Source organism: Meleagris gallopavo, chromosome 1 (genome assembly GCF_000146605.3).
Source record: "Meleagris gallopavo isolate NT-WF06-2002-E0010 breed Aviagen turkey brand Nicholas breeding stock chromosome 1, Turkey_5.1, whole genome shotgun sequence".
Taxonomy (NCBI): Eukaryota; Metazoa; Chordata; class Aves; order Galliformes; family Phasianidae; genus Meleagris; species Meleagris gallopavo.
In genome coordinates, this window is record NC_015011.2 from 8,503,270 (window position 1) to 8,527,152 (window position 23,883).

At 38.2% G+C, this 23,883-nt stretch overlaps 1 protein-coding gene across 9 annotated transcripts in view; it reads left to right on the plus strand.

The window, feature by feature from the left end:
- The window catches only part of USP6NL (USP6 N-terminal like), a 113,008-nt gene that overhangs the window by 64,376 nt on the left and 24,749 nt on the right, over nucleotides 1–23,883 (plus strand). For all 9 annotated transcript variants that reach the window (XM_003201861.4, XM_019619149.2, XM_010719236.3 and 6 more), the window contains 3 exons: nucleotides 11,156–11,195; nucleotides 15,462–15,542; nucleotides 23,689–23,796. In XM_003201861.4, the coding sequence (XP_003201909.1) occupies nucleotides 11,156–11,195; nucleotides 15,462–15,542; nucleotides 23,689–23,796 (229 nt within the window). The remainder of the gene's footprint in view (nucleotides 1–11,155; nucleotides 11,196–15,461; nucleotides 15,543–23,688; nucleotides 23,797–23,883) is intronic.

Consider the following 23,883-nt stretch of genomic DNA (forward strand, 5'->3'; position numbering starts at 1 on the left):
GAGCCTTTCAGCACCAGGCCAAAAGTCAGAGCAGGGAGAGTGCGGCAGCCTCAGCATCTTCCTAGGGGGACATGAAAGATTAAACTTCCCTCTTTGAGCAAATCCAGAAAGACAGAAGGCATCATCTTTTGTTCAGGTCTCTACACAAACACGTCTGTATGCTGCCAGGTTCTGGGCCCCTTAGTTCTGTTGCCTTGATTTTTGGAAAGAATGTTATTCAGTGACATCAGCTTGGATTGTTCATTTGGTACCTGTTGGAACAGTTGAGTTCAGTCCTTTTTCAGGCTATGACAAAGCAAAAGGTATAATAAAAAAATCCATGTGTTTTTAGCAAGCAATTACAATTTAAATTATACAGTCCTATATATATTAGTAGTGCTTGTGTATGTGTTCTTTTGATTCTTTTATGTATCTGTCTTTATGCATTACCATTGTCTTTTAACAGAAAGCTCTTAAAGACTACCCTTCTTTCATTCTTGGGAATAAAACTATCATTATTTCATGACATTCAGTGCAGATACAACTCAAGACTGGTTTTTACTAAACTAAGTTGGTGAACAAAGGTTATGACTAATACGTTAACTAGCATTGTGGGAAATATCATAACAGTTTAGATCTTACAGCACAAAATGGAAATAGCAGGAGTAAAAACAGTTTAATCACTGCAGATTTTCAGGAACCTTTTTCTTTTTGTTGTTCATTGGTCCTTTTCTGATAATGAGCTGTGAAAAGCATAAGCTGTCACAGCACACAAAAAATCAATTATTTTAAATACTCTTCCTTTCACCCATGCCATACAAATTATTTTAAGATACTAGCAAATTAACTTGCATTGATAACTGCCTTAGACCGTAAAACCTGTTAATATTCATTGCTGCTGTAACTTGATTGATTTAGCTTAGACAGGTTTTTCTCTTCCTCACTCTTCAATAAATAGAAGTTGTGGATGTATGTGTGGCCTGATTGATGCTGCAATGTTGAATAATGTCCAGGGATTCTTATAGTGATGTTGGGTAGGTTTGAGGTTTATTCTGATAAGTATTTTTTTTCCTAGCAAAAGATAAAGAGTACAATAAAAGTCCTAATGGTAGAAAATACACTTCTTTTTTTTTTTTTCCCCCCCTTTGTTCGTAAAGCCCTCTTAATAGTTTGAGTCAGATTTTTGTGCTACTTTTGCAGTAGCTCCACAGTGGCTCTCATGGAATTGTACCAATTTACAGCAGCTGAAAATCTGACTCATACTTTTATTCTTTGTCCCGTGGGTCCAGTAAAGCTTTGAGCTGACTTTTCAAAGAGTGCTAATGCTGGAAATGTGCGTCTGGCAGCACAATAATCTCAAATAGCAGAATTCATTCTTTCTTTCACTAAGATTATGTGGCCTACCTGCTCTTTTCCATCAAACTCTACTCTTCAATTGCACTGCATTTTTATTAGCTCTGTAATGCATTTCTATGGCATGCTGTAAAAGGGAGGTAGCAGAGCAAAGAAATGAAAAGCTGAATGAAGAATTGCGAGCAACGCCATTAAATGTCTCCAAATGAAGCTATCGATATTTTGTTGTTGCTGTTATTGTTGTTTTCCTCCCTAGTTTTTCAAGAGGAGTAATAGGATGAGTAACAAGTTAATATGTCTTTCCATTTCTTAGCCATTTATACAGAGCTTCACTGGAAAATAATACTTTGTCTCTAAAATATTCTCCATGCATTCCTTAGTAGTTGCTACAATGTGTTTGTAGAACTGCATGTTCCAGAACAACTCTCAGTTATGCAGCAAACCCTGCTGATTTGAGTAGGTACACAGGTGAAGCCTCTTCAGATAAGAGGTTTAAGGACAGGTCACCAAGTGTTCTCAGCAGCAAAAAATAAGAAAAGTTACTGAGATGCCAAAACATTCCGGGAAATGGAAATTGGAGAAATAAAGTGTCTATAATTGGTAATAATGCAATAAGTAGTCAAGAAGTAGAGATTTTTAAATATAATTTTAATCGTAGTTTGCATAAAGCTTAACCAAAGAGTACTGAGGTTGTTAGGAAGGTAAAAAAAAATACCGTTCCTAGTGACACGCAGCCGGTATCCTTAGTTCCCTAGGCACAATCAGTATTGCCAAACTCATCAATTAATGCAGTGGTGCACTAGAAGAGCAATGAAATATTTATTCTTAGCAGTTCAATTATAAATGTATTTTATATGTTTATTTTACTTTACATGCCATGCTCATTCATGAGGGACTTGCTGTTCTCTCTCCCCATCTTCCTTCTCAGCAATTGAGCTGGGCTCAGATCCACCTGTGTCAGGGCAGTGGCTGTGCCCTTCCCTCTCCTGGGAAGGAGCTGTGCTGGGTTCAGCCTCTCTCCACTTCCAAAGACAAATAGCTATTGAAAAACTGAAATAAAACATTCAGGTCTCAAATGTTAGAGTTACATTTCTGCTAATTTCCTTTTCTATTAAACTGAAGAATATGCCTTATTTTGTCTGTAAAATTTATTTGTAGTAAATCTTTATAGACCACATGAAAACTCTATTATAGCCTTACATTGTGTACAATGGATTCCACTCTAATATGTGCTCCATTTCCCTGGAATGATTTTGCTCTGGAATATTCATTGCTAATCAAGATGTTGGGGAACTGCTGTTTAAATAATCTCCCCCTTTTGCCCTTATGTACACTGAGGAATTTTTTTTTTTTTTTTTTTTTAATTTAAAGAAAGAGAAATAGAGTTTTATGGGGTTTAGTAACTGAGATTCAGAATGCTTTTTTTTTTTTAAATTAATCTTCCTTTTTGCATGAGGCAAAACCGATACATTTTTTCCCTTGCTTTCTTTCCCAAGGAACTATTTCTGAAATAATATATCAGTGGAGTTTCTCTATGATAACTGGCTTGAAAACATAGCGTTATTTTCAAATAGATAGATATGTAGTAAACATTAATGAGGAGATTTTACCAATTTTGGGACTTGGTACCGTGTATCAGTTGTGGAACACCTGATAAGTTGAAGTGGATCTTCACATGCTATACAGCTGCAAAGTGATGGGTCTAAGTTTCAGAGACATGAGTAAGTCAGTGATGTTACTTAAACAGAACTGAAGCTGTGCAGTGCGCTGCTCTCACAGCTCTGTAAGAGATGTGATGGACTTGATCTCGATTGTGTCCATTTACGGTTGCATCATGACCTTTTTCTTGGCATTGATGCATTTGAAATTATTTCTGAAAATATAGTTTCTGTATAGCATTTTGCAGTAATTGTTTTTTAAAGGTTGTGTCTTTTTTATCTGATGAATATTTCTTCCTATGAAGAAAGGTTGAAGAAACTGGGCTTGTTTAGCTTGGAGAAGAGAAGGCTCTGGGGAGACCTCATTGTGGCCTTCCAGTACGTGGAGAGAGCATATAAACAGGAGGGGGAACGGCTGTTTATGAGGGTGGACAGTGATAGGACAAGGGGGAATGGTCTTAAACAGAGGCAGGGGAGGCTTAGGTTAGATATTAGGAGGAAGTTTTTCACTCAGAGGGTGGTGACACACTGAAATGGGTTGCCCAAGGAGGATGGGGAGGAATGCCCCATCCCTGGAGGCATTCAAGACCAGGCTGGATGTGGCTCTGGGCAGCCTGGTCTGCTGGTTGGTGACCCTGCACATAGCAGGGGGGTTGAAACTAGATGATCACTGTGGTCCTTTTCAACCCGGGCCATTCTATGATTCTATGATTTGGTCATTTATTCCAAAGTTGTTCCATAAAAATGTATAGAACTGACTTTGGAGGGGTGAGGGAAAAGTGGATGTTCTGTCACAGATCATTTGTGTGCTTCACAGAGAAGCAGTCAACCATCTGTAACTGGAACAGTGCTGAAGCTCTTAACTACTAGATTGGCATTTCTTGACCCAAAAGGAGAACAGTAGCATTTCTGTGTATCTTTCTTGGTCATATTCTTGGAGTCTAATTTGAGTTTTCAGTGGAAAATCAACAACTTTGCCTATGCCCTCATTTTATGTGGTTGCAATAGTATTTTAGTATTTATGTGTTTAGAAGTTAACAGTAAGTTCTTGTATGCTTTTGGACTGTTTTTTTTTCGGTCCCTTTACAAAAGGTTCATCTTAGTCACGGTGTTTTGTTGTTGTTTTTGCTTTTTCGAGGAAGTTTGAAAAGTTGTGTATTTTTTCCCTTTTCTTTCTGTTATCAAGATGGCAATCTAATGTATGGTTCTGCAACTGCTTTACATGTAGGTTATTTGCAAGCAAATAAGGAATGTTTATTTACTTCTTAGCATTTTGAGCAGTGTGGATTTTTTTTTTCCGTAAAACCGTATCACAAATGTGCTCATTATTTCAGTTTATTCATTAGACTGTAGTTGAAATTTGAATTTTAAATCCATGCCTTGAATTGAGTTAGTGCAGGCTGTCACTTCAACAATTCTCTGCAGATTCAGAAGGAAGTGAAGTGAATGCAACCTGGCAGATATAATTGCAAACACGAAAGAAAGCTGCAGGATAAATCTGCCATCTACGTACAAATAGCGTGGTTTTGTTAACAGCTTCTGTTTTCTGATTTCAGTAAAAGATCATCTGCTTTATATTGGGAATTCATAAACGACTTGTTTTTATGAGAAGAAGAATAAGATAGCAGAATTGAGGAAAAAAAACCCCTCTTTGAATATGGTAACATGTGATTTAATTTATATAATACATTATAAAGTAATATGCATTGGTTTTAAGCTACTGCTTAAGCTTTAACACGGTCATTATTACCATACTTATTTCCCACTATATTTAGCATCTATTAAAGGAAGCAAGGAATAGCCTGAGTGTGCTTCACTGGCATTGATTATTAAGAATGCTGCAGAGAGGTCTGGGTGACAGGTTGTTGGGCTTTATAAAGTGCAAACAGAGGTGCTGCTAATTGTGACCCAAGTGGCAGATGCACCAAAATAGAATTTTAAATTGCAGAAGATTATTATATAGGAGAAGCGAGTGCAGGTACGTAAGGCATTAAACTTCAGAAGTACTCCTGCTGGAAGACTACCATCGTATTTAGTTTATAGGAATGCACTTTGTGTAGCACGTGAATTTTAGCTCAGGTGAGGCTGCTAAAATGTAAGTCCTGTGCAATTATTAATACATAATTTAAGTGAGCTATACAGTGACTACCCTATAAGCAATAGAAAAAGATTTAATGGAATTTGGTATATCTGATCTTTTATCTCTGAGAGTCAGCAATATTGCAGACTTCTGGATAGGGGCTACATATTTGTGGCATTGTGCCGTGTGTATTGGCAGCAACATCAACATAATCCACTAATAGCAATTGTAACTAGAATCTGGTCACGAAATTACGTCTGAGCCAATCTTTTACCAGCACCAAATTATTTCTTGCAGCGTATTTCGTGATAATTATATTGTAGAATACCACATTGACTTGCCCTATATGTTCATTAATTGCCTTGGCTTGCTTATGAATTTTAACATAGCTTCTGAAATCTGTTTTTTAATCTGCTGTTGTCACCACCCCCATACTATGCAAAGGTTATTTGCTGAAATTCAGTGAAATTCAGCAAAGCTCCAATTATTTTGGTAGACACACAGTCAAAACTGTAAGTAATATAAATAAAATATGTAGTGGAAGGAAAAAGGAAGGGATCCGTGAAGTTTTATCTGTGGAAAATTCATTATTTAGTTTAAAACACAGATTGCTTTTTTTTTTAATATTCTTAGAAATTTTTTCTGCATACTGTTGGTTTGAAGATTATACTGTTACCTCCTTTCCACCTCGGGGTTCGGAGATCAAATCAATTGTTTGAAATCAGAATTTGTCTGAAAATTTACTTGTTTGGACTAAAAGATCTGAATTCAGTGCTGTCTGAATTGTGCTTTAGTTTTGTGCTTTAAGGAGTAGAATAATTAAATCCTACGTCTAAAAAAAGGCGTAAAATTGAAATATTGTTTGATGTGGGCTTATAATAGTTAATTATCATTTTTTTTTTCAGCTGATTTCAGAAAATAGTTTGCTTTGTAGCCTGTTTTGTGGCAGTAATTTTACGCAGACAGGCAAATAATCAGTCTAAGTAGCAATGTTATGCATCTGTTGATTCTCATGGACTTATGTATGTTCCCTGATGTAAGACTGTGAAACACAGGTAACCTAACTTTTGATGTAGATACAGTAGATATAATTCATGACATGAGGCAGTAACGTGGAAATGATATGTATAAGCACAGAATAAGGTTGCATTCTATTGCAATGCACTGTTTTATGTACTCGTAATGTCATTTATTGCTTTGGCAGTTTTATGTATCAGAAGCTGAAGGGCAGGCAGACCTAAGAGAATAGCTAGTCAGAATTCATTTCCCAACATGAAGATACTAATTTTTTGTTTAATAATACTATATACTTCTACAACTCACTCTTAACTAATTATGACAGTTTAATAACTGTTCATATTTGGGAAAAATCTACTTTTTCCTAATACGTTTGAGTTCTGAAATGGCGTGGCAATTTGTAAACCAGCAACTTGAGTTATGAATTATACAACAAAATTCTTCCTTTTGTAGTCAGGCCTTTCATAACAACCGAATTCTTCCCTTTCTCCTTGCTATTCAAAAGTATCACAAAGTAGATTTATGTTTTTCACTTCTATACTTAACTAATCATAGAATCATATGATCATTAAAGTTGAAAAAGTCCACTAAAATCACCTAGTCCCCACCACGCCCACTAACCATGTCCATCAGTGCCACATCCACATGGTTCTTGCACACCTCTGGGGACAATGACTCCACCACATCCCTGGGCAGCCTGTGCCAATGCCTCATCACTCTTTCTGAGAAGAAATTGTCTCCATACCTGGACGTGTTCCGGAAGAGGGTAGATGTGGCACTGAGAGACATGGTTCTATGGTGGGGATGGGTTGATGTTTGGAGTAGATGATCTTAGTGGTCTTTTTTCAACTGTAATGATTCTATGATTATTATTCAATTCTGTAGCTATAGAAATAACAAGCAAAGCAATTTGCTGCTGGGATAATTTAGCAAGGCAGTTAAGTATCTGCTTTGCAGCACAAAGGAGCCTTCTTCCTTCATTACTCAGTACATCCAGTGATGCTTTTTGTTTGTACATCAGTGGTTATTTGCAAAATTGGCAGAGGATATGTCCTTAATAAATTGTGTCTTGTGTCACTCCTTTGTGGGAAAATGAAATTTGACTAATTTCTCATGTGATGAGTTTCCATGCCAGATTAGAAGATGTGAAAATAAGCTGACAAGTGGTACCAGTTCAGCTGTACCTTGTGGGAGCGTCTGGGGCTGTGGAGCCATCAGCCTGCTGTCTTATGTGCTGCTGACAGCACTGGAAAGAAAAAGAGTCTCTTGTGTATGCAGCCAAGTGCTTGTGAGATCTTGCAGGGCCACAAAGAATGCATTGATTTTGTGCTCCCCATGCTGTGGCAGTGAGGATGACACTTCTGTGCGAGATGGAGCAGAATAGAATAGCTCATTTGGAAGGGGCCTTCAGAGATTGAATTCAGGTGCATGTGCATGCAGCTAAGAAGATTGTTCAGAAATTTGCTGTGAGGAGAGGAGAGAAGAAGGGATCGCTAAGGAACCGAAAATTTGAAATTTGAAAGGCTCAGTAATCTTTATAGTTAAAAACAAACCAATAAGAAGCTGAAGTAGATTTGCAAGTGAATTTTTTTCTTCCCTTTTGCCTATTATTATTATTGTTCAAGTAATTTTTAAATTATCTTTGGAAACGCAGGACCTACATACAATTTGTTATTTTGATCATTTGGCAGCATAGGCAGTAATATCCATTGCTTATAAATTTGGGTAGTAATGAATAAAGGTTTTTCCTTAAAGGCTGTTGATGTAGTCTACCTAGACTTCAGCAAAGCCTTTGACACTGTCTCAAACAGTATTCTCATGCAGAAGCTAGCAGCCCGTGCCTTGGACAGGTACGCTCTTGGCTGGATAAGGAACTGGCGAAAGGCCGGGCCCAGAGAGTGGTGGTGAATGGAGCTAAATCCAGCTGGCGGCCGGTCACGAGTGGTGTTCCTCAGGGGTCAGTGCTGGGGCCTGTCCTCTTCAATATCTTTATTGATGACCTGGATGTGGGCTTGTGTGCACCTTCAGTAAGATTGCGGATGACACCAAGTTGGCTGGAAGTGTCGATCTGCCTGGGGGTAGTGAGGCCCTACAGATCTGGACAGGCTGGAGAGCTGGGCTGAAGTCAATGGGATGAGTTTCAACAAGGCCAAATGCCGGGTCCTGCACTTTGGCTGCAACAACCCCAGGCAACGCTACAGGCTTGGGGCGGAGTGGCTGGAGGACTGCGTAGAAGAAATGGACCTAGGGGTATTGACTGATGCTCGGGGCTGAACATGAGCCAGCGGTGTGCCCGGGTGGCCAAGAAGGCCAATGGCATCCTGGCTTGCATCAGAAACGGTGTTGCCAGCAGGAACAGGGAAGTGATTGTCCCCTTGTACTCAGCTCTGGTGAGGCCACAGCTTGAGTACTGTGTCCAGTTTTGGGCCCCTCATTGCAAGAAAGACATTGAGGCCCTGAAGCGGGTTCAAAAGAAGAGCAACAAAGCTGATGAGGGATCTGGAGCACAGGCCTTATGAGGAGCAGCTGAAGGAGCTGGGATCGTTCAGTTTGGAGACCTTATTGCTCTCTATAACTACCTGAAGGGAGGTTGTAGTGAGCTGGGGGTCGGCCTCTTGTCTTGTGTAACTAGTGACAGAACTAGAGGGAATGGCTTCAAGCCATTTAGGCTAGATGTTAGGAAATAGTACTTCTCTGAAAGAGTGGTCAGGCAGTGGAATGGGCTGCCCAGGGAGGTGGTGGAGTCACCAACCCTGAAGGTGTTGAGGGAACGTTTGGAATTTTGTGTTGAGGGACATGGTTTAGTGAGAATTATTGGTGATCAGTGGATGGTTGGACTGGGTGATCCTGTGGGTCTTTTCCAACCTTGGTGATTCTATGATTTCTAGTGAGTCAGACACTGAGACTTTCATGGCATTTTATTGGGTTTTGATGTTATTCTTAAAGAAGTTTTCAGATACTTGGAAAATGCTTCTGAATGAACTGATTATGCTTATTGCGGTGCTGCTCAAAAGATGGACTGTCTTGGCTATTAATTTAGTTCCTAAAGTGTGTACTATAAGCTTAGACTTGGAGGGATGAGAGGATGTCTCCAAAAGGGTGTTGGTTGAAGCAGGATTTTCCATTTACGTAAAGTAATTCAAATGTATTTAATGATTCAGATAACACTTCTTGAACACTTGAAATGGCATCTTTGAAGTCTTTAAACAAAATAAATGAGATGAAATACTACCTAAGCATTTTGTATCAGACCATTCTTATGCTAACTGCAGCAACACAGGAGAGAGGGTGGATTTCAGTTTCTATTTCCACTGTTGTAGTCTTTCCTAGTAAGGATTTATTTTTTTCCACACCTGCATAGATTTGATACTGGTCTAAACTGGAGGGTTTTGGTGTCCTCACCTTAGACAGCTATGGTGATGCGAGTAGGAATTCTTTAAAAATATTAAGACTTAATAGGAACTTTTCATTTTTTCTTCTTTCTGTGGAGAATTCCACACAACACTTCTTTTTTTTTTTAGTCCCTTTTAAGAAGAATTTTGTTGAGTTATTTATTTATCTGATCTGTAGAGCAGAAAAAGGGAGCCTTGCTACTTAGATGAGCTGCTGTGTTTTCAGAAGCTGCAAACGACACATACAAAGGAAGGAAGTCTCATTTGGCATCAAAGCGGTCCAGTTACTTTTGATATGAAAAACATAAGTTTTCTTTGATAAGAAAAAACGTAAGTTAGAGCCCTCAGAATGGAATTAAAATAAATCTGAAAATGTATCCGTTTAAAGGCTGCTTTTCAAGGTTTCACTTCATAACCTGTCTTTTTAGTTGGGCTTAGAAGTGGAAAAACTGTTTTAAAATATTAGATACCTACTAATAAGTTTTTTGTTTTTTTTTACTACCTTCTCTCTGTAAATCAGTGAGATATCTAAATTTTTTGAAAACTAAAAGGTAAATCTCCCAGATCAAACAAAGTCCCTCTGCCTTTTGCAAGGTACTATAGTAAGGAAGGAGGACTTTTCTTAGGAGTATTTCAGTTGTATGGTCAAATAAAATGGAGTGGAGTGAAGATTCTTAAATTTGGAAATGGCTAGATTTCTAAAATAAAAACATAGAGTATGCAGTATTGTGAAAAACCTTCATTTAAAAAAGCATTCAAACTGCTGTGTGCATTTAAAGTTTGTTTCATGTTAGTAGTACGGTATGGGGTGCCTTAACAGAAAAAAAGATTATTTGTTTTAGTAAAGTCATTTTCTCTTGAAGCTATTCATAGAATCATAGTATTGTTTGAGTTGGAAGGGATCATTAAAGGCCATCTGGTCCAACCCCCCTGCGCTGAACAGGGACACCTGCAGTTAGATCAGGTGCTCAGAGCCCCGTCCAAGGATGAAGCATCCGCCACCATCTCCCTGGGCAACCTGTGCCAGTGTCTCACCACCCTTGATGTAGAAAACTTCTTCCTTATATCCAATCTAAGGCTCGATCTCTCCTTTAGTTTGAGGCCATTTCCATTGTCCTATCAGAACAGATGCTGCTAAAAGTCTGTCCCCTTCTTACAGCTCCCCCTTCTAGATAGTGAAAGGTCCCCAGAGCCTTCTCCAGGCTGAACAGCCCCAGCTCTCTCAGCTTGTCCTAGCAGGAGAGATGTTCCATCCCTTGGGTCATTTTTGTGGCCCTTCTCTGGATGTGCTCCAGTAGGTCTATGTCCTTCCTACACTGACGACTCCACATCTGGATGCAGTACTCCAGGTGAGGTCTCACCAGTGCAGAGTAGAGGAGCAGGATCACTTTCCTTGACCTGCTGGCTGCGCTTCTTTTTATTCAGTCTGTTCTGATTTAGAAGGTTTAATGTTAAAGTAATTACATTGTCTTACTTAAAATGTGAGTTTCATTGTGTTTAAAAAACGAAATCCCAAAGGTTTCTGTATACCATTGTGATAACGATCTGAAGTTGACAGTTCTTGTTTTACTCCCTATAGCATATTGCTGCTGGAAATGATTACTTGTAAGAACCTATAGAAAAATGATTTTGTGCCAAGATAAGCCTTGAGTAATATGATTTTTCTTTGTTTTCAGTCCAGAGGAGCTTCCTGTCCATGACGCAGCAATAGAAAAAGTAAGTTCAATGTCTTCCAGGCTTTTTTTTAAACTTTTAAAGATTTATGACTTCTTAATATACATTATTGTGAAATCAAGAGATGAAACGTTTTAGTGATTTGTGTTCCCAAAGACACAGTTCCAAGTCCCAGAAGGAATGTGGTTGTTGAGGCCGTGTTAATGAACACAGATCCCTTGGGGTCCCATGCAGTAGTGTGATTAATTACTCATTGCAGTGAGGTATAGGCTTTCTTCACCCATCTCTTGACCCTGTAAAGCAAATAGAGCTGTTTAACAGAACACACCCAGGTCTGCCCCGAAAAGGACCCAGCTGGCAGGCATCTGTCTGGGGTGAGATGACCTGTTTGTATCACAAGCTGTCACCAGCTGCACTGGGTGGATGCAGTGTCCAGGTGAGGTGGCACCTGGTGCTGAGGCATCTGCTGCCTTCCCTTGACAAGTGGAGCATGCTTTTCTCCTGTGGTAAATGGTGACAGATAACCTGGCTGTCACTCGCTGCGGTATAATGAGCTCCATTGTAATGCTGAGTTGACAAGCCAGGTGTGTTCTACAACTGTAAGACATGCCAGCAGCTAGTGCAGGCCCTCATTCAAAAAGCCTCCTGCTATTGGAGGATGCTGGAGGACAAGTTTAGGAACTGATGTTTTAATAATGTGGAAAGCTTTTGCTGAAACTACTGGAACTGCGTTTCTGCTTGTATTGGCCAAGATGAGCTCCTTTCAATACCTTTGGCCTTTTCAGTTGGGCCCTTTTTGTCTCCAAGACTATCTTTTCCATACTGATCTTCTGTATTGTCAGCAAACTCTTGAAATATTTAAAATTGTAAGCTTAAAGTTATCTCTTTTGGCTGCACAAATGAGTAGAGTGCATGGAAGAGAGATGGAATGACTCACCTTAAGAAGACTCAACTCTGGATATTAAGAGCAGTGTTTCTAAATACGATTTTCTTCTCCACAGAAACTAAGGAGTCGGTACAGGGCTAGCAAGAAGTCTTTCTCATAAAAGAAGTGAACTTCTGAGTTTCTGTTTTGTGTCAGTTCATATATATTTCTGCATTTGTAGCTTGAAGTAGTTGTGTTTGCTTGCCATGTTCTATTACATTTAATAACACAACAAGCCTATATATAATTTCATTTCCATCCGGTGGACACAGCAGGGAAGCCAGCCTGTGAGCATAAACACTGGACAGCTTGCAGTTATTATGGTGTATGTTTTTGGAGCTCTGTTTCACTGTGACTTAGTAAACTTTGAATTATTGCATGAAAATGGTGTCTCAGTTCATTGTGCCATACTTTATTCATGCTGTCTCAGACAAAATCTCAGCGTAGAAACTGTATTTACTGAATCAGTGTTAAATCGCAAATCTAGTTTACTTTTATAATCCTACAGCAATGCTCCTGTGTTAGACTTCTGGTTATACTCCTGATGATATCCTGACCTCTGCTGGTTTGAGGTTTATCTGTCTTTCTATCAGTGGTTGATCGAGTCTTCGCTGTTTTCAGGATACCATTCACAGAACAGTGAAAGTGTCACATTAATGTAGGCTAACACTAGAAGCTTTCTGGGCAATATCTTTTCAAGTCACTTATTTGGCAAAATTATATATGCTTTCTTTTTGACTTAACTGTGAATTTAAAAACAAAAGTTCGTAAGTTGCACTTGGAAGTTTGCAGCTTATGTAAAGCCTTGTATATCCTTGTGAACTTTGAATCTTTTTTCATACACATTCTAGTGTAAAGCTCAAGCAAGGTTTGCACAGGTGTCTTTTTTTTTTTGTCATATTTTTGTGTGCAGTACTTCTAGAATGGGCATTCTTTCTATGACTGCAGAGTGCTTTCAATGGTTTGTTTACCTTGCTGGACATTTGATAACTTAAATGCTTCATGCTGTTGTCCTTACAATATGAACTTCATATGAATCACCCAGTACATCTGAGATAAAACTAAAGGAGAAAAGATGATCCAGAATAAAAAAGCGGACAGGAAACGGACCTCAGGATATTTGGAGTCTGTGTCAGACTGTTTTTTTCTGACGCTTCTGCTGAGGCATTGCTCTGAGCCTCAGCTATAGCACACTTGCTGTCTGTGAAGGTAGAGCACTGCACACAAGGTGGATACCTGCCAACGGAGCTTCACGCTTCTTCTTTTCAGTATTGTATTATTTACTGACACCAGAGTGAGAGACCTTCTCTTTTTCAGTTAGGGATTCTGTTACTCCCAATGACAAAAATGCTTCAAAGTATAAAAAAATAGTTGTAAGACTGATAAGTGGATTATTATTTTTTTTTTCTTTTGTGACAACTGCATGGAACAGCAGCAGCATCCCTCTTCTCTGCAATGAGCTGCTTCTGATCTGTCCTTGTTTCCAGTGTTGCACCTGTTAGACATGAAAGTGAACATAACTTTGACTAAAAAAAAAAAGAGCAAAAAATTTTCAACAACTGAACACAGAAATAATTGCTGTTTCGACTACAATAGGTTCACATGAGAACTGGGATAAATTGACACAGAAGACATAAAAGCTTGAACAAACATACAATTGAAGTGAGCTTCTGGCTCAGAAGACCAGATATCTTGAAAGTAGATCAAACATACAAACAAAAAGACTTTAGAGCAGATGGGGTTTCATTTTTCTTAGCAATTATCTGAAAAACCTGTTGAGGGCAGAGACCTTTTCTAACTTAATAGCAGTGTTATTCCAGCAGAATAAACTACTCCTGGAGAACATCTGCTTCTGAGATGTTGAAAAGATTTGTTTCTTAAGGGGGTTCTGTGTAAGGAGGGGAATCAGAACCAATAATGTGAAACCTATGAAATTTGGGAAGCAGTCATTTATCTACTCTTTCCTTCTAACCTAACTCTTAAGAAAATGTTTATTTTTTGTTTGTTCTTTTGTTGTTGTTGTTTTTTTTAATAAATATACATACATATATACACACATAAATTTAAAAAGTAGTTTAGGAATTACCAAATACAGCGTGGAACCTGAACAAGTACGTGAGCACTTGATTGACTGCAACATGAAGAGTTGGATAAGTAAGGTTAAGATAGGAGTAGCACTTGCTTCCAGATAGCTTATGCTTCTGTCTGATGGATTGAATTCGAAATAACTTTTTAAGAAACAGCAACAACAACCAAACCAAACCCCTTTTTTCCTGTATACCTTATGGACTGAATTGAGCTGCACTTCTGAATTTGAAGTGGGAAGTAGAGGGATTGGCCTTTATGAAAAATCTGAATATTTGCTTGTGTTCATGTTTGAAGAGAAAGCACTGGACACAGATAAGCTTTTTGCTCCAGCTTTTTCAGTGTTGATCCTCAGCTGCAAAGCATTATGAAAACAAAAACACAAAGCCCAAACACCCCTCCTCCCTCTTTCTAGGATAATCAGAGATACAAAACCTACTTTACAACCTGTAAAACGTGGCTGTAAAAGTGCCACTTTGTGAATCTTGTTATCATCAGAGCTAAGGAAGGAGCAGTTTTTTGACTGTGAAAAGCTGAAATGCCAGGAATTTAGGGACACAAATGAATAACTGCAAGTGCTTGCTTGATTCCCATATTCAAGAAGTTGATGGCAAGTGTAGCTATCTTTAAGATTATGGCATTGTCCTGTGTTTCTTAAGCCATATGGAACATAGAAGTGTGAAAATAACATTTATTGTGTTATTCTACTTCAACTGCTTATTTTGAAAAGACAGTATTTTTTTGATTTCTTATTTTATCCCCTTGTTGCTGAAATATTTTTGTCAGTAACTTCTCCAACAGCGAATTATAGCAAAACTTTATCACTTTTCAGGTCCAGAAATAGTCCCATTTTTGCTGCCATACTTGTTCTTGCATGTCCTTTATTTAAAGCTTATGAATTGTTATTGAGGTCAATGTATTCTGGTTTGCTGCATCACCTGAAGTATGCTAGTTTGTTTCTGTCAGGGTATGTACTGCATTTTTAATTTGTGCCTTTATGAAGGGATGGTTTGTATGGCTGCTGGAAAGCAGTAGCTAATTGTGTCTTGGGTAAGTCTGGTTAAGGACAGCCAGCACTGCAGAATCGGCGTTTGCAGCAGAAATTATTTGCCTGAAAAATCACTCAGTATGAAAACAAATCAAAATGATTTTTGTATTTGCAAAAAAAATGTATAGAGAAGAAACTTCTATAAATGTCACACTTAATTTTTTTTCTTTATGTTTTTAGAAATACGTTAAATTAATAATTTAAAATGTGTTCATTTTGAGAAGATTAACATACTGTAATTTATTTTCAGCAAAAACACCTTGAAATTGAAAGGACCACAAAATGGCTTAAGATGCTGAAAAGCTGGGAAAAATACAAGAATACCGAAAAGGTAAAGTTAAGCATCCTTTTTTGTTAGTTATCACTTTTGAATGAATGTGTAACCTTAAATTAGGTTGTCTTATTTTTGACCAGAAAAAATACACCTCGAAAGAAAACGGATTTTTTCTTCCAAAAAGCCATAATACATTAAACAAACAAATGCAAAACATTCAACAAAACAAAACAATTCCCGTCCCAAAAAAGCAAAAAAACCCAACAAACAATAGTAAGCAAATGCAAGGAGTTTTCACTGGAACAGGTTGCCCAAGGAGGTTGTGGTGCCCCATCCCTGCAGGCATTCAAGGCCAGGCTGGATGTGGCTCTGGGCAGCCTGGTCTGGTGGTTGGTGACCCTGCACACAGCAAGGGGTTGAAACTAGATGGTCATTGTGGTCCTTTTCAACCCAGGCCATTCTGTGATTCCATGATTCTATGAAGGACAGTACTCTTTATTCATAATAATAATTGTGTGTTGCGTTGCGTTGCGTGCTGTGAGTTTGGATCAGCAAATTGTGTTCATGTGACTGCGGAATAATTTTAGGAGCGGATGAAGTGTTCGACCTGCTTACCTTCAGTTGCATGTAGCTGGTGTCGCAGAAAATTGTGTTTGGTTACTTTTTGAGAGTGAGAAGGAGGGAAGAAGGGAAAATCTTTGTAAGCTTGAAAATTGGGAGCATATTGAAATGGGAGTGGTTGAGTTCTGCAGGAATCATCAATTCCCTTTCAGAGATTGCGATTTTTAACTTTGGGGTGATTTTGTAATTCATTTATTTGCTGGATATTGTTGTAATTAATATTTAAATTTAAAGTTATTCTTTTGAGGTACTTACTAAGATCTGAGGGTTTTTTTTATTACTAATCTTCTATGGTTTCTGTTTTTTTTAGTGTTTTTGCAACCCAAGTTTGCTGATGAACAGCCTAGGATGGCTTTCAGTCTCTGTTCTGCAGAAACTGCCTTGAATAACTCTCCAAGGAAACTGATTAGTCATAACGTGGGGCATATAGTGTGATGTTTAAATTATCATGCTTGCCAGCAAAGATATCTTTAGAATATCACAAAATGCATGGTTTCTTTGCTAAAAGAAGAGTTTCATTGAGTAAGTTTTCAAGGAAAAAGTACAGGAAGCTGTTCTATGCCTTGGGATGTCTTTTTTTTTCCTTCTTTTTTTTTTTTACCCCCCATATATAATATGTAACTCCCTTCATAGTCTTTAAGAGAAGCCATTTTTTGATGGTATGAATGGGATCTGCTTTTGCTTTGAGATCAATATGGAAGAGCCGTTCAGGGATAAATCCCTGAAATATGCCTGCAGCTTCATAACCAGGCCCAACAGTGCTACATCATTTCTTGATTTAAAGAAATAAATAGACAAAAGGAGTAAAATGATTTTCTATGTGAAGTTACAGGTGATTTTTAAAATAAACAAATTACCTGTTAAAGCTCTTGGCACTGCTTTGGAGATTTTTAGTGACAGAATTAACTTGGGCAATGAGTAATGGTCTGGGGGTAACAGAAGTCGAGCAATGTTAAGCAGGCCATTAAGCACCAAGTGTTTTTACACACTTTGAAAGGTAAGTGGGATTTGTGCATAGTTTCTTTGCTGTAAATATAGTCTTGATCATCTTAGATCTGTTAAAACATACATCTTGTTGAGGAGATTCTGTCAATGCATTCTGGTGATGCTGGTCTGCCTGTCTTTTGCTGAGGACAGAGGACAACTGTTGCACATCCCAGGTCACTGCTTGGATGAATGTCCTACAGAGTTAGCTTGCTCCTTTACCCTGTTGTTTCACTAATTTGTTCTTTGCAAAATGGAAAAAACTGGAGAGATTGAGACGAGGATATTTGTTAGAATGATATGCAGAGAAATAGGAGATAGTACAGTTGAAACAGGAAGGAATTTACTTGTCCCCTACTCACGATGTCTGCAATTCTGCCTTTGTTTTCGAGGCTGCTAAGTGCCTTTCTTTGCTTTTCTTTATCATATCAAAAGCAGTTACAGCTGTCTTTCAGGGTATCACTTTTTAAATCTACAGTGAATGCATAAGAAGGTAACTTTTTTCCAAAGCTTTTCTTATTCTTTCTGTTCAAAGCAGGGCTGGCTTTGTTTCTTTATTGAGATGACTGACTGATCTAGAGATACATTCACAAATTGAAGGGATGCTCAAAAAAAGCTGTAGAATAGCAACCTAGTTTGCAGTGAGTATGTCAAATACCACCCTTCAGGGAACACAACAGCTCTGTGTTGTCTAAGCAGCAGTGGTCTTCCTCTTCAGCTGCCAGTGACATCAGTCCGTTGTCCATTGATTTAACTGAATGATCCTCTTCACCAGGCATGTGGAAGGTAAAGCGGATCAGCTGAGCAGAAAGAGCTTCAGTTTGTGTAACTAGTTATAGACTGAACTATAAATAGTGGCAGGAATAATTCAGTATGTTCATAAAGGGTATAAACTTTGCTTCAGGCTAGGAATTTTCACTGGTCGTTGGACCCTGATGGAGCACAAGGTTTTTGTTATTTACTTGCATTAGAACATGAACAGTATAGAATCAAACCCCTCCTCCCAGCTAGCATGCAGTGGAAAATCAGACATTATTTGCTGCTCCTGTTTATGGAAAGTGATTTTCTTATGATTGTATAAAATTTGCAAATGAAGACAGTTTTTACTTTAATATGTTGGAAGAATACACCAATTTCCAACCCTATTTTTTGAAGAGCAGAAGCAGTAAGTTGTAAGTTGCAAGAACAGTTCCTGACTCTTGCTTTGTCTTCACTTGATTGGATAAAGTGCACTAGAGGAGCAAATTACTGAAAAAAAAAAAACAACAAACCAAACAGCCTGTCTTTAAAGGATTCACTTCACCTGGCATTCCCATGGTTTCTGTGCAGTCAGACTGCTCCTGAAATCACAGCTGTTTGGAAACAGCACTGAACGAAACGTTGCTGCAGTGACAAAAACAACAGTAATAATTTTGTAGAGTTACAGATTATAATTGTAATGCTGGCTTGGTTTTGGAAAATGACTTACTTGAGAGATGGAGAGACAGAGAAAATACTGGTCTCAAGGATGGAGTGGGTATTACAAAGTATTGGACTTCAGAAAGCCCTTTTGTAATGAGCCTATGATAGTTTGGGCTTAAAGCAACCTGTTCATACCATAAATATACTATAAACGAATCTGTGCTATTGATTACATTATCCAAAGCTGTCATACACCTAACTGCAAAGTACAGTTTTCTTTTAATTCTCTTTTGCAGAGCTGCCTGGAGGCTGCTCCCTTAATTCTTTCCTTCTTAACTTTGCAAGGAGAATTAATGAGAAGATATTCACACACTGACGTGTTTGTATGTGTGTGTGAGATGCTTCAATTTACATCTTCCCTTAATCTTTATTGCAGAAGAAGATCTCAAGAGAAGTGGGAACTCTGGGGACTTCATCTTGCTTTCCCATTAGAATTTCTGTGCTTTAAAGTTTCACAACAAAAAAGTAGGGAGAGGGCAGCCTGTGACCACGAGGAACTGGAGAAAGGCTGAACCAGAAAATGTCAGTCTCTTCCATCTTTGAGCAATGAATTATAGGTAATGAAAGAAGACGTAATGGAAGTAAGCACGCTCATCTTCATAACTGTGTAACCTCCTTGCTTCCTATGTGATTATTTAGGTATCTTTTCAGTGGAGTGATCATAATTCTTACAGACAGCAGTCTCTGAAATGCAGTCCTGTCCTTGTGTCTTTGTTTTGACAAATATCAATCACACAAAGCTTTCATCTCCCTATCAGTCATTTCTTATGCAGGAAGTGTCAGAGAGTAGCAGAGTTTGTCTTTCATTGTGGTGTTTCCCTAGTTTATGCTTTTATTTTCTATTTGTATTCTACTGCTTAATAGCCCAGGGTACTATCAACCACCATGGATATTGAATCTTTCCTGCTTAGTATGATCATAACTTTCATGAAAGATTAAATAAAACTGTTACATTCCCATTTGAGTATTTCCACTAAAGTATTTCTGTCTCTTGCTGTCTACCTTCATCTAGCTGTGACTGAAGTCACTTAAATTGAGAGAAAAAGGAAGAATTGAAACAATCAGGGTAGCTGGCAATTTCCAGCTGTTCTGGCATTCACACAGAATATAATAATCAAGTCTCCACTTAGTTTGGAGTCTGAACACAGAGCCTTAATGAAGAACCCTCTTCGCATTCCTCAGATTTTTTTTGAATGAGATTTAGCAGCTCTTGAATTTGCACTTTTTCTTCCTTTTATGCAATCCACGGAAGTTGAAGAACCTCTAAAGGCATCAGCCTTTATAAATATATTTTCTTTTCACTATAAATATACTTTCTTGTGGGCTTTCAGATTTTAATTTTGATGCTTCTCATCTCTAATTCTTTTTGAGGTGGCTGAGTCCCTCTGTGTCATGTGCAGCTTTTCCTAGCATGACTGAAGAGGTTTTATTTTCAGAAAAGCCAGTTTTCTATCTGGCAGAAGTTAGACCGCCAGGTCCTGCTCTTAAACCTGTACTGTGTGGTGATGGCCTTGTTTCTTGGCCAAGTACCAACTGGATTATCAGTTTTAAAGTCTGGGATATAGGAATAAGGGGGCAGTTGTACACTTTCTGTTTTTGTTTTTGTTTTTTTTTTTTTTGTCATAGGGGCCATATTGAACATTGGATAATAACATCTTCGTTATTTGAGATGATGGCTAAGATTTATTTGGGTTATTCCAAGTCTAGTAGTCGTTGTTTTTTTTTAATAATTCCTCTTTTCCTTATAAACTTTTTAAAATTCGTTCTGTATATTCTCTAGTTTCACAGAGAGAAAGTGCAATATGCAGCTCCAGTTTCTTTTTGCACGAGAAGCTCCTTTGGAATCAGAGTGATGGATCTTCACCATGCGTGCATGTGTGTCCTGCTACCAGAATCAGCAACATCAGTGATAGTTCTAAGAGTTTATAATGGATGTCTTTAGCTGAATATTAGCTAATATGTGACAAAGAATTTAAACCTACATTTTTAAGTTGTGTTCACATAGTTCCATCTACTGAGGATATCTGTGTTTTCCTCAGTGTCCTCTAATGATGGAAGCATTCCAGGCTGCACAGCAGCACTCTCTGAACGACTCTTGTTTTCACTGAATGCTTATCTGAATTACAAGATAATGTTTGTGTTTTCTTTTGAGCTTCTTTCTTAAGAAAGCCTTATTTTTAATGAATTTGTTGAGGACTGTTTACTTTTTATTCTACTTCTAGGGAGATGAAATAAAGTGTCTTGCTGAATTTTCTACTACTTATTTTAATTATTAATTTAGAGAGAGACTTGATTAGGGTTCTGCAAGCATATATACTTAGCCTGCAGTTCTCAATGTAAGATAAACTTGCATGGAAATAAAAGACAGCAGAGGGCAGTAGTACGGTACTTATGGTACAGATGTTCAGCTGGCTAATAATCAGTTTGTTCACTTGTATGTTCTTTAACTGTTTGATGACTGAATGATGATGAGTGAGATGCAGTGCAGCCATGTGGTTTGCTGTTATATAAAAAACTTATCTGTGCTTCTTTGCAGGTTGTTTGTGTAATGGAGCCTGTGCCAGGAAAGAGTCTCACCTCTCATATCTCACCTATGAAAAAGTCTCATATCTCATTTCTTATCTGACAGACAGTGAAAGTCCTTAGCATTGTGCTGCCATTTAGTCTGTAGGCAGGCTCTTCTCATGTTCTGGAACAACTGGGAGCTTGAACAGTGGACTTGACTGGGTACAGATGTGAAATGGTTTGCAAAAAACTCTGAACGTTCTTTAGATTTGTTCTGCCAGTGTGATAATTCTGATTCCAGCACTTGAAAATGTTTCCTTATTTTCTGATTCTTCTCAAAACCACAGTGGGCTTACCAAGCTGCTGGAGTCTTAGTGCTTTCCACTCTTTTCAAAGTTAGTAAAAACAACTCAGTTTTCAGTCTTCTCTTTTAAAAGCCCTTCCACCATTCTTTATCTCAGTTTTATCTTGCTGCTTTGAGAACTCTTTTAGTGTCTGGTTGATTCAGCCTGAGAAATGCAGAAGATGGGAAAACTGGAAAGTCATCTGCAAAACTGATCAATTTTCTCTTTCAGCTTTCCTTCATGAAGTAATGCCCATAGCTTGGGTTGTCTGGATTTGTTTTAACTATTTCAGGAAGAAACTAATGTCACAAAGGCCTGTTTCTGGCCTTTAATGTCTACTCAGCCTTTTCCCAAAATATTCTTTTTAGAACAAAACTCTTCTTGAGGATTTCTTTTTCAGCCTATTCTGTTCGCTAAGCAACCTGGCAACTGTTGGAGACATTTGATAATGAGTCACAAAATGATAGTGGTCTGGCAGAAAGCCTTGTTATCAAGATACACTATTGTAGTGTGGGCCTGAGGAATACAGCTAAATGTCACTGGGGGCTTGTAACTCTCCCTTCAGGTTAGCAGATAAGGTTGGCAAATTTAGCTCATTCTGGTTTCCAATAGACAGGCTAATCTTTTTGCAGAATGACACCACTGCAATTGGTGCTGCTTGGCTTCCAGAAGACTGAATTATCCTTTCTCTCAAGCATTTACCCTTGTGTTTAGGTTGACGTACACTGGAATCCTCAGTGTGAGCTGGAGTCTGGATGTACATCAGTAGAAGAGTGCTTTGTAGCACTTTGGCTTATTCTTCATCCTTGCAGGAAAAAGCTGGACTGATGTTTGTTATGCTCCTGCTAGACATGCTGCTACTTAACAATTTTAATAGCATTAAAGCACCACAGTTTCCATACCATCTCTGATGTTTTCTGTGTGGATGGCCTCCAGGATCTATCTTGTACTATCTTGTACAATTGAATAAGGAACAGAAAAAAAAGAGTTGTAACCCTACCAGGTTGTGTTTGCCTTAAATGACCATCAAGAAACTTGTGTAAGAGCGAGGCATTCTTAAGTCCAGACATGGATTTTATCTGGCCTTAGAGATACCTTTGTTTTTTGAATTCTCTGATTTTCCTTTGCTCAGCCATGTTTTCAGGAAGATAACCTTTTCTTTGTGTGTGGCTAAAAAAAGAGTGAGTAAGGTTTCATTGTCTGAGGCTTTGCTTACCTTGGGTCTCTGCTGGCTACATAAAGCCAAGATTGAAGACAACAAGCCTGTTCTTCTCTGTTTAGAAATCTTTGTGCTCCTAAATGCTGCAGCAGAAGGAAATGCAAATTGGAATAGAAGCTAGGAAGACAGTTGTCAGTGCTCCTGATTTTTCAAATAAACCCAGTGAAAATCAAACCGCTGAATCAAAATGGAAGAACAGTGACATGTCAGAGGCAGGACTGACATGAGATAGATAGTTTATATAACTACTCTAGCTTTGCACGGGTACTGATTTGTCCCCTTCTGACCCATTTCTAATACAAGCTCTGTGTGTCAGTATAGACTGTGACAGGAACAAGGAATTTCATGTTCAGTTTCACAGCCAAGAATTCTGTGTGGTGTAGTAAAGTCATTCTGTAGTCTTAGAAACTATAGCTGGAATATCTTCTGTGTGTTGTTTTTGTGCAAATATTTTTTCCTAAATGCATATTAAAACATTTGCTTATTAATTTAGAAATATGGTCTGAAGTCTTTAGTTTGTGGCATTTCCTGTGTTTGCAGTGAGCTCGTGCTTGTGATACACATACATACATTGCAGTTTTACAAGAATGCAAAAATCAGCAATGCATTTTTGTACTGCTAGTTTTTAGAGCTCTGCAGTACTGCTGATACCTTTCACCATTCCCATATATACGTTATAATTATAGTGAGTTATTTGTGGCTTGTCCTGAAACCATGTGTTGCTAAGAATCTGTTTTTCCGTGTGTGTTGTCAAATCCAGAGTTCTCTTTGCAGTACTTTTGGAATAAATGCTCCATAGCAAAGGCAATACAATTTTGACTTCCTACATACTGAAATCTTGATTGCCTGTGTGTTCATTTTGTTCTCTGTTCATTTGCTGATTCCGTCAACACAGGCACCGCTGGACTCTTACTCAAGAGATTGAGATGGTTTGTCCCCAGCCAGTTGTCCCTTTGCCAGGATAATTGACAAAATTGCCTTTTTGTCTTTAGTACATCTCATATCACCATTTCTTTTATTCAGAACTTTGTGAATTGTGATGCATTTATGCTTTCTTTTCTTTTTACAGTTTCACAGGAGAATTTATAAAGGAATTCCATTGCAGTTCAGAGGGCAAGTTTGGTCTTTACTACTTGATGTCCCTAAAATGAAAGAAGAAATGAAAGACTTGTACAGCGTGAGTTGTTAGAATTTCCACTTAATCTTTTATATTTTTAATCTTAGTATTACAAATTACCTTGAATTTCACTGTTTTTTTTTTTTT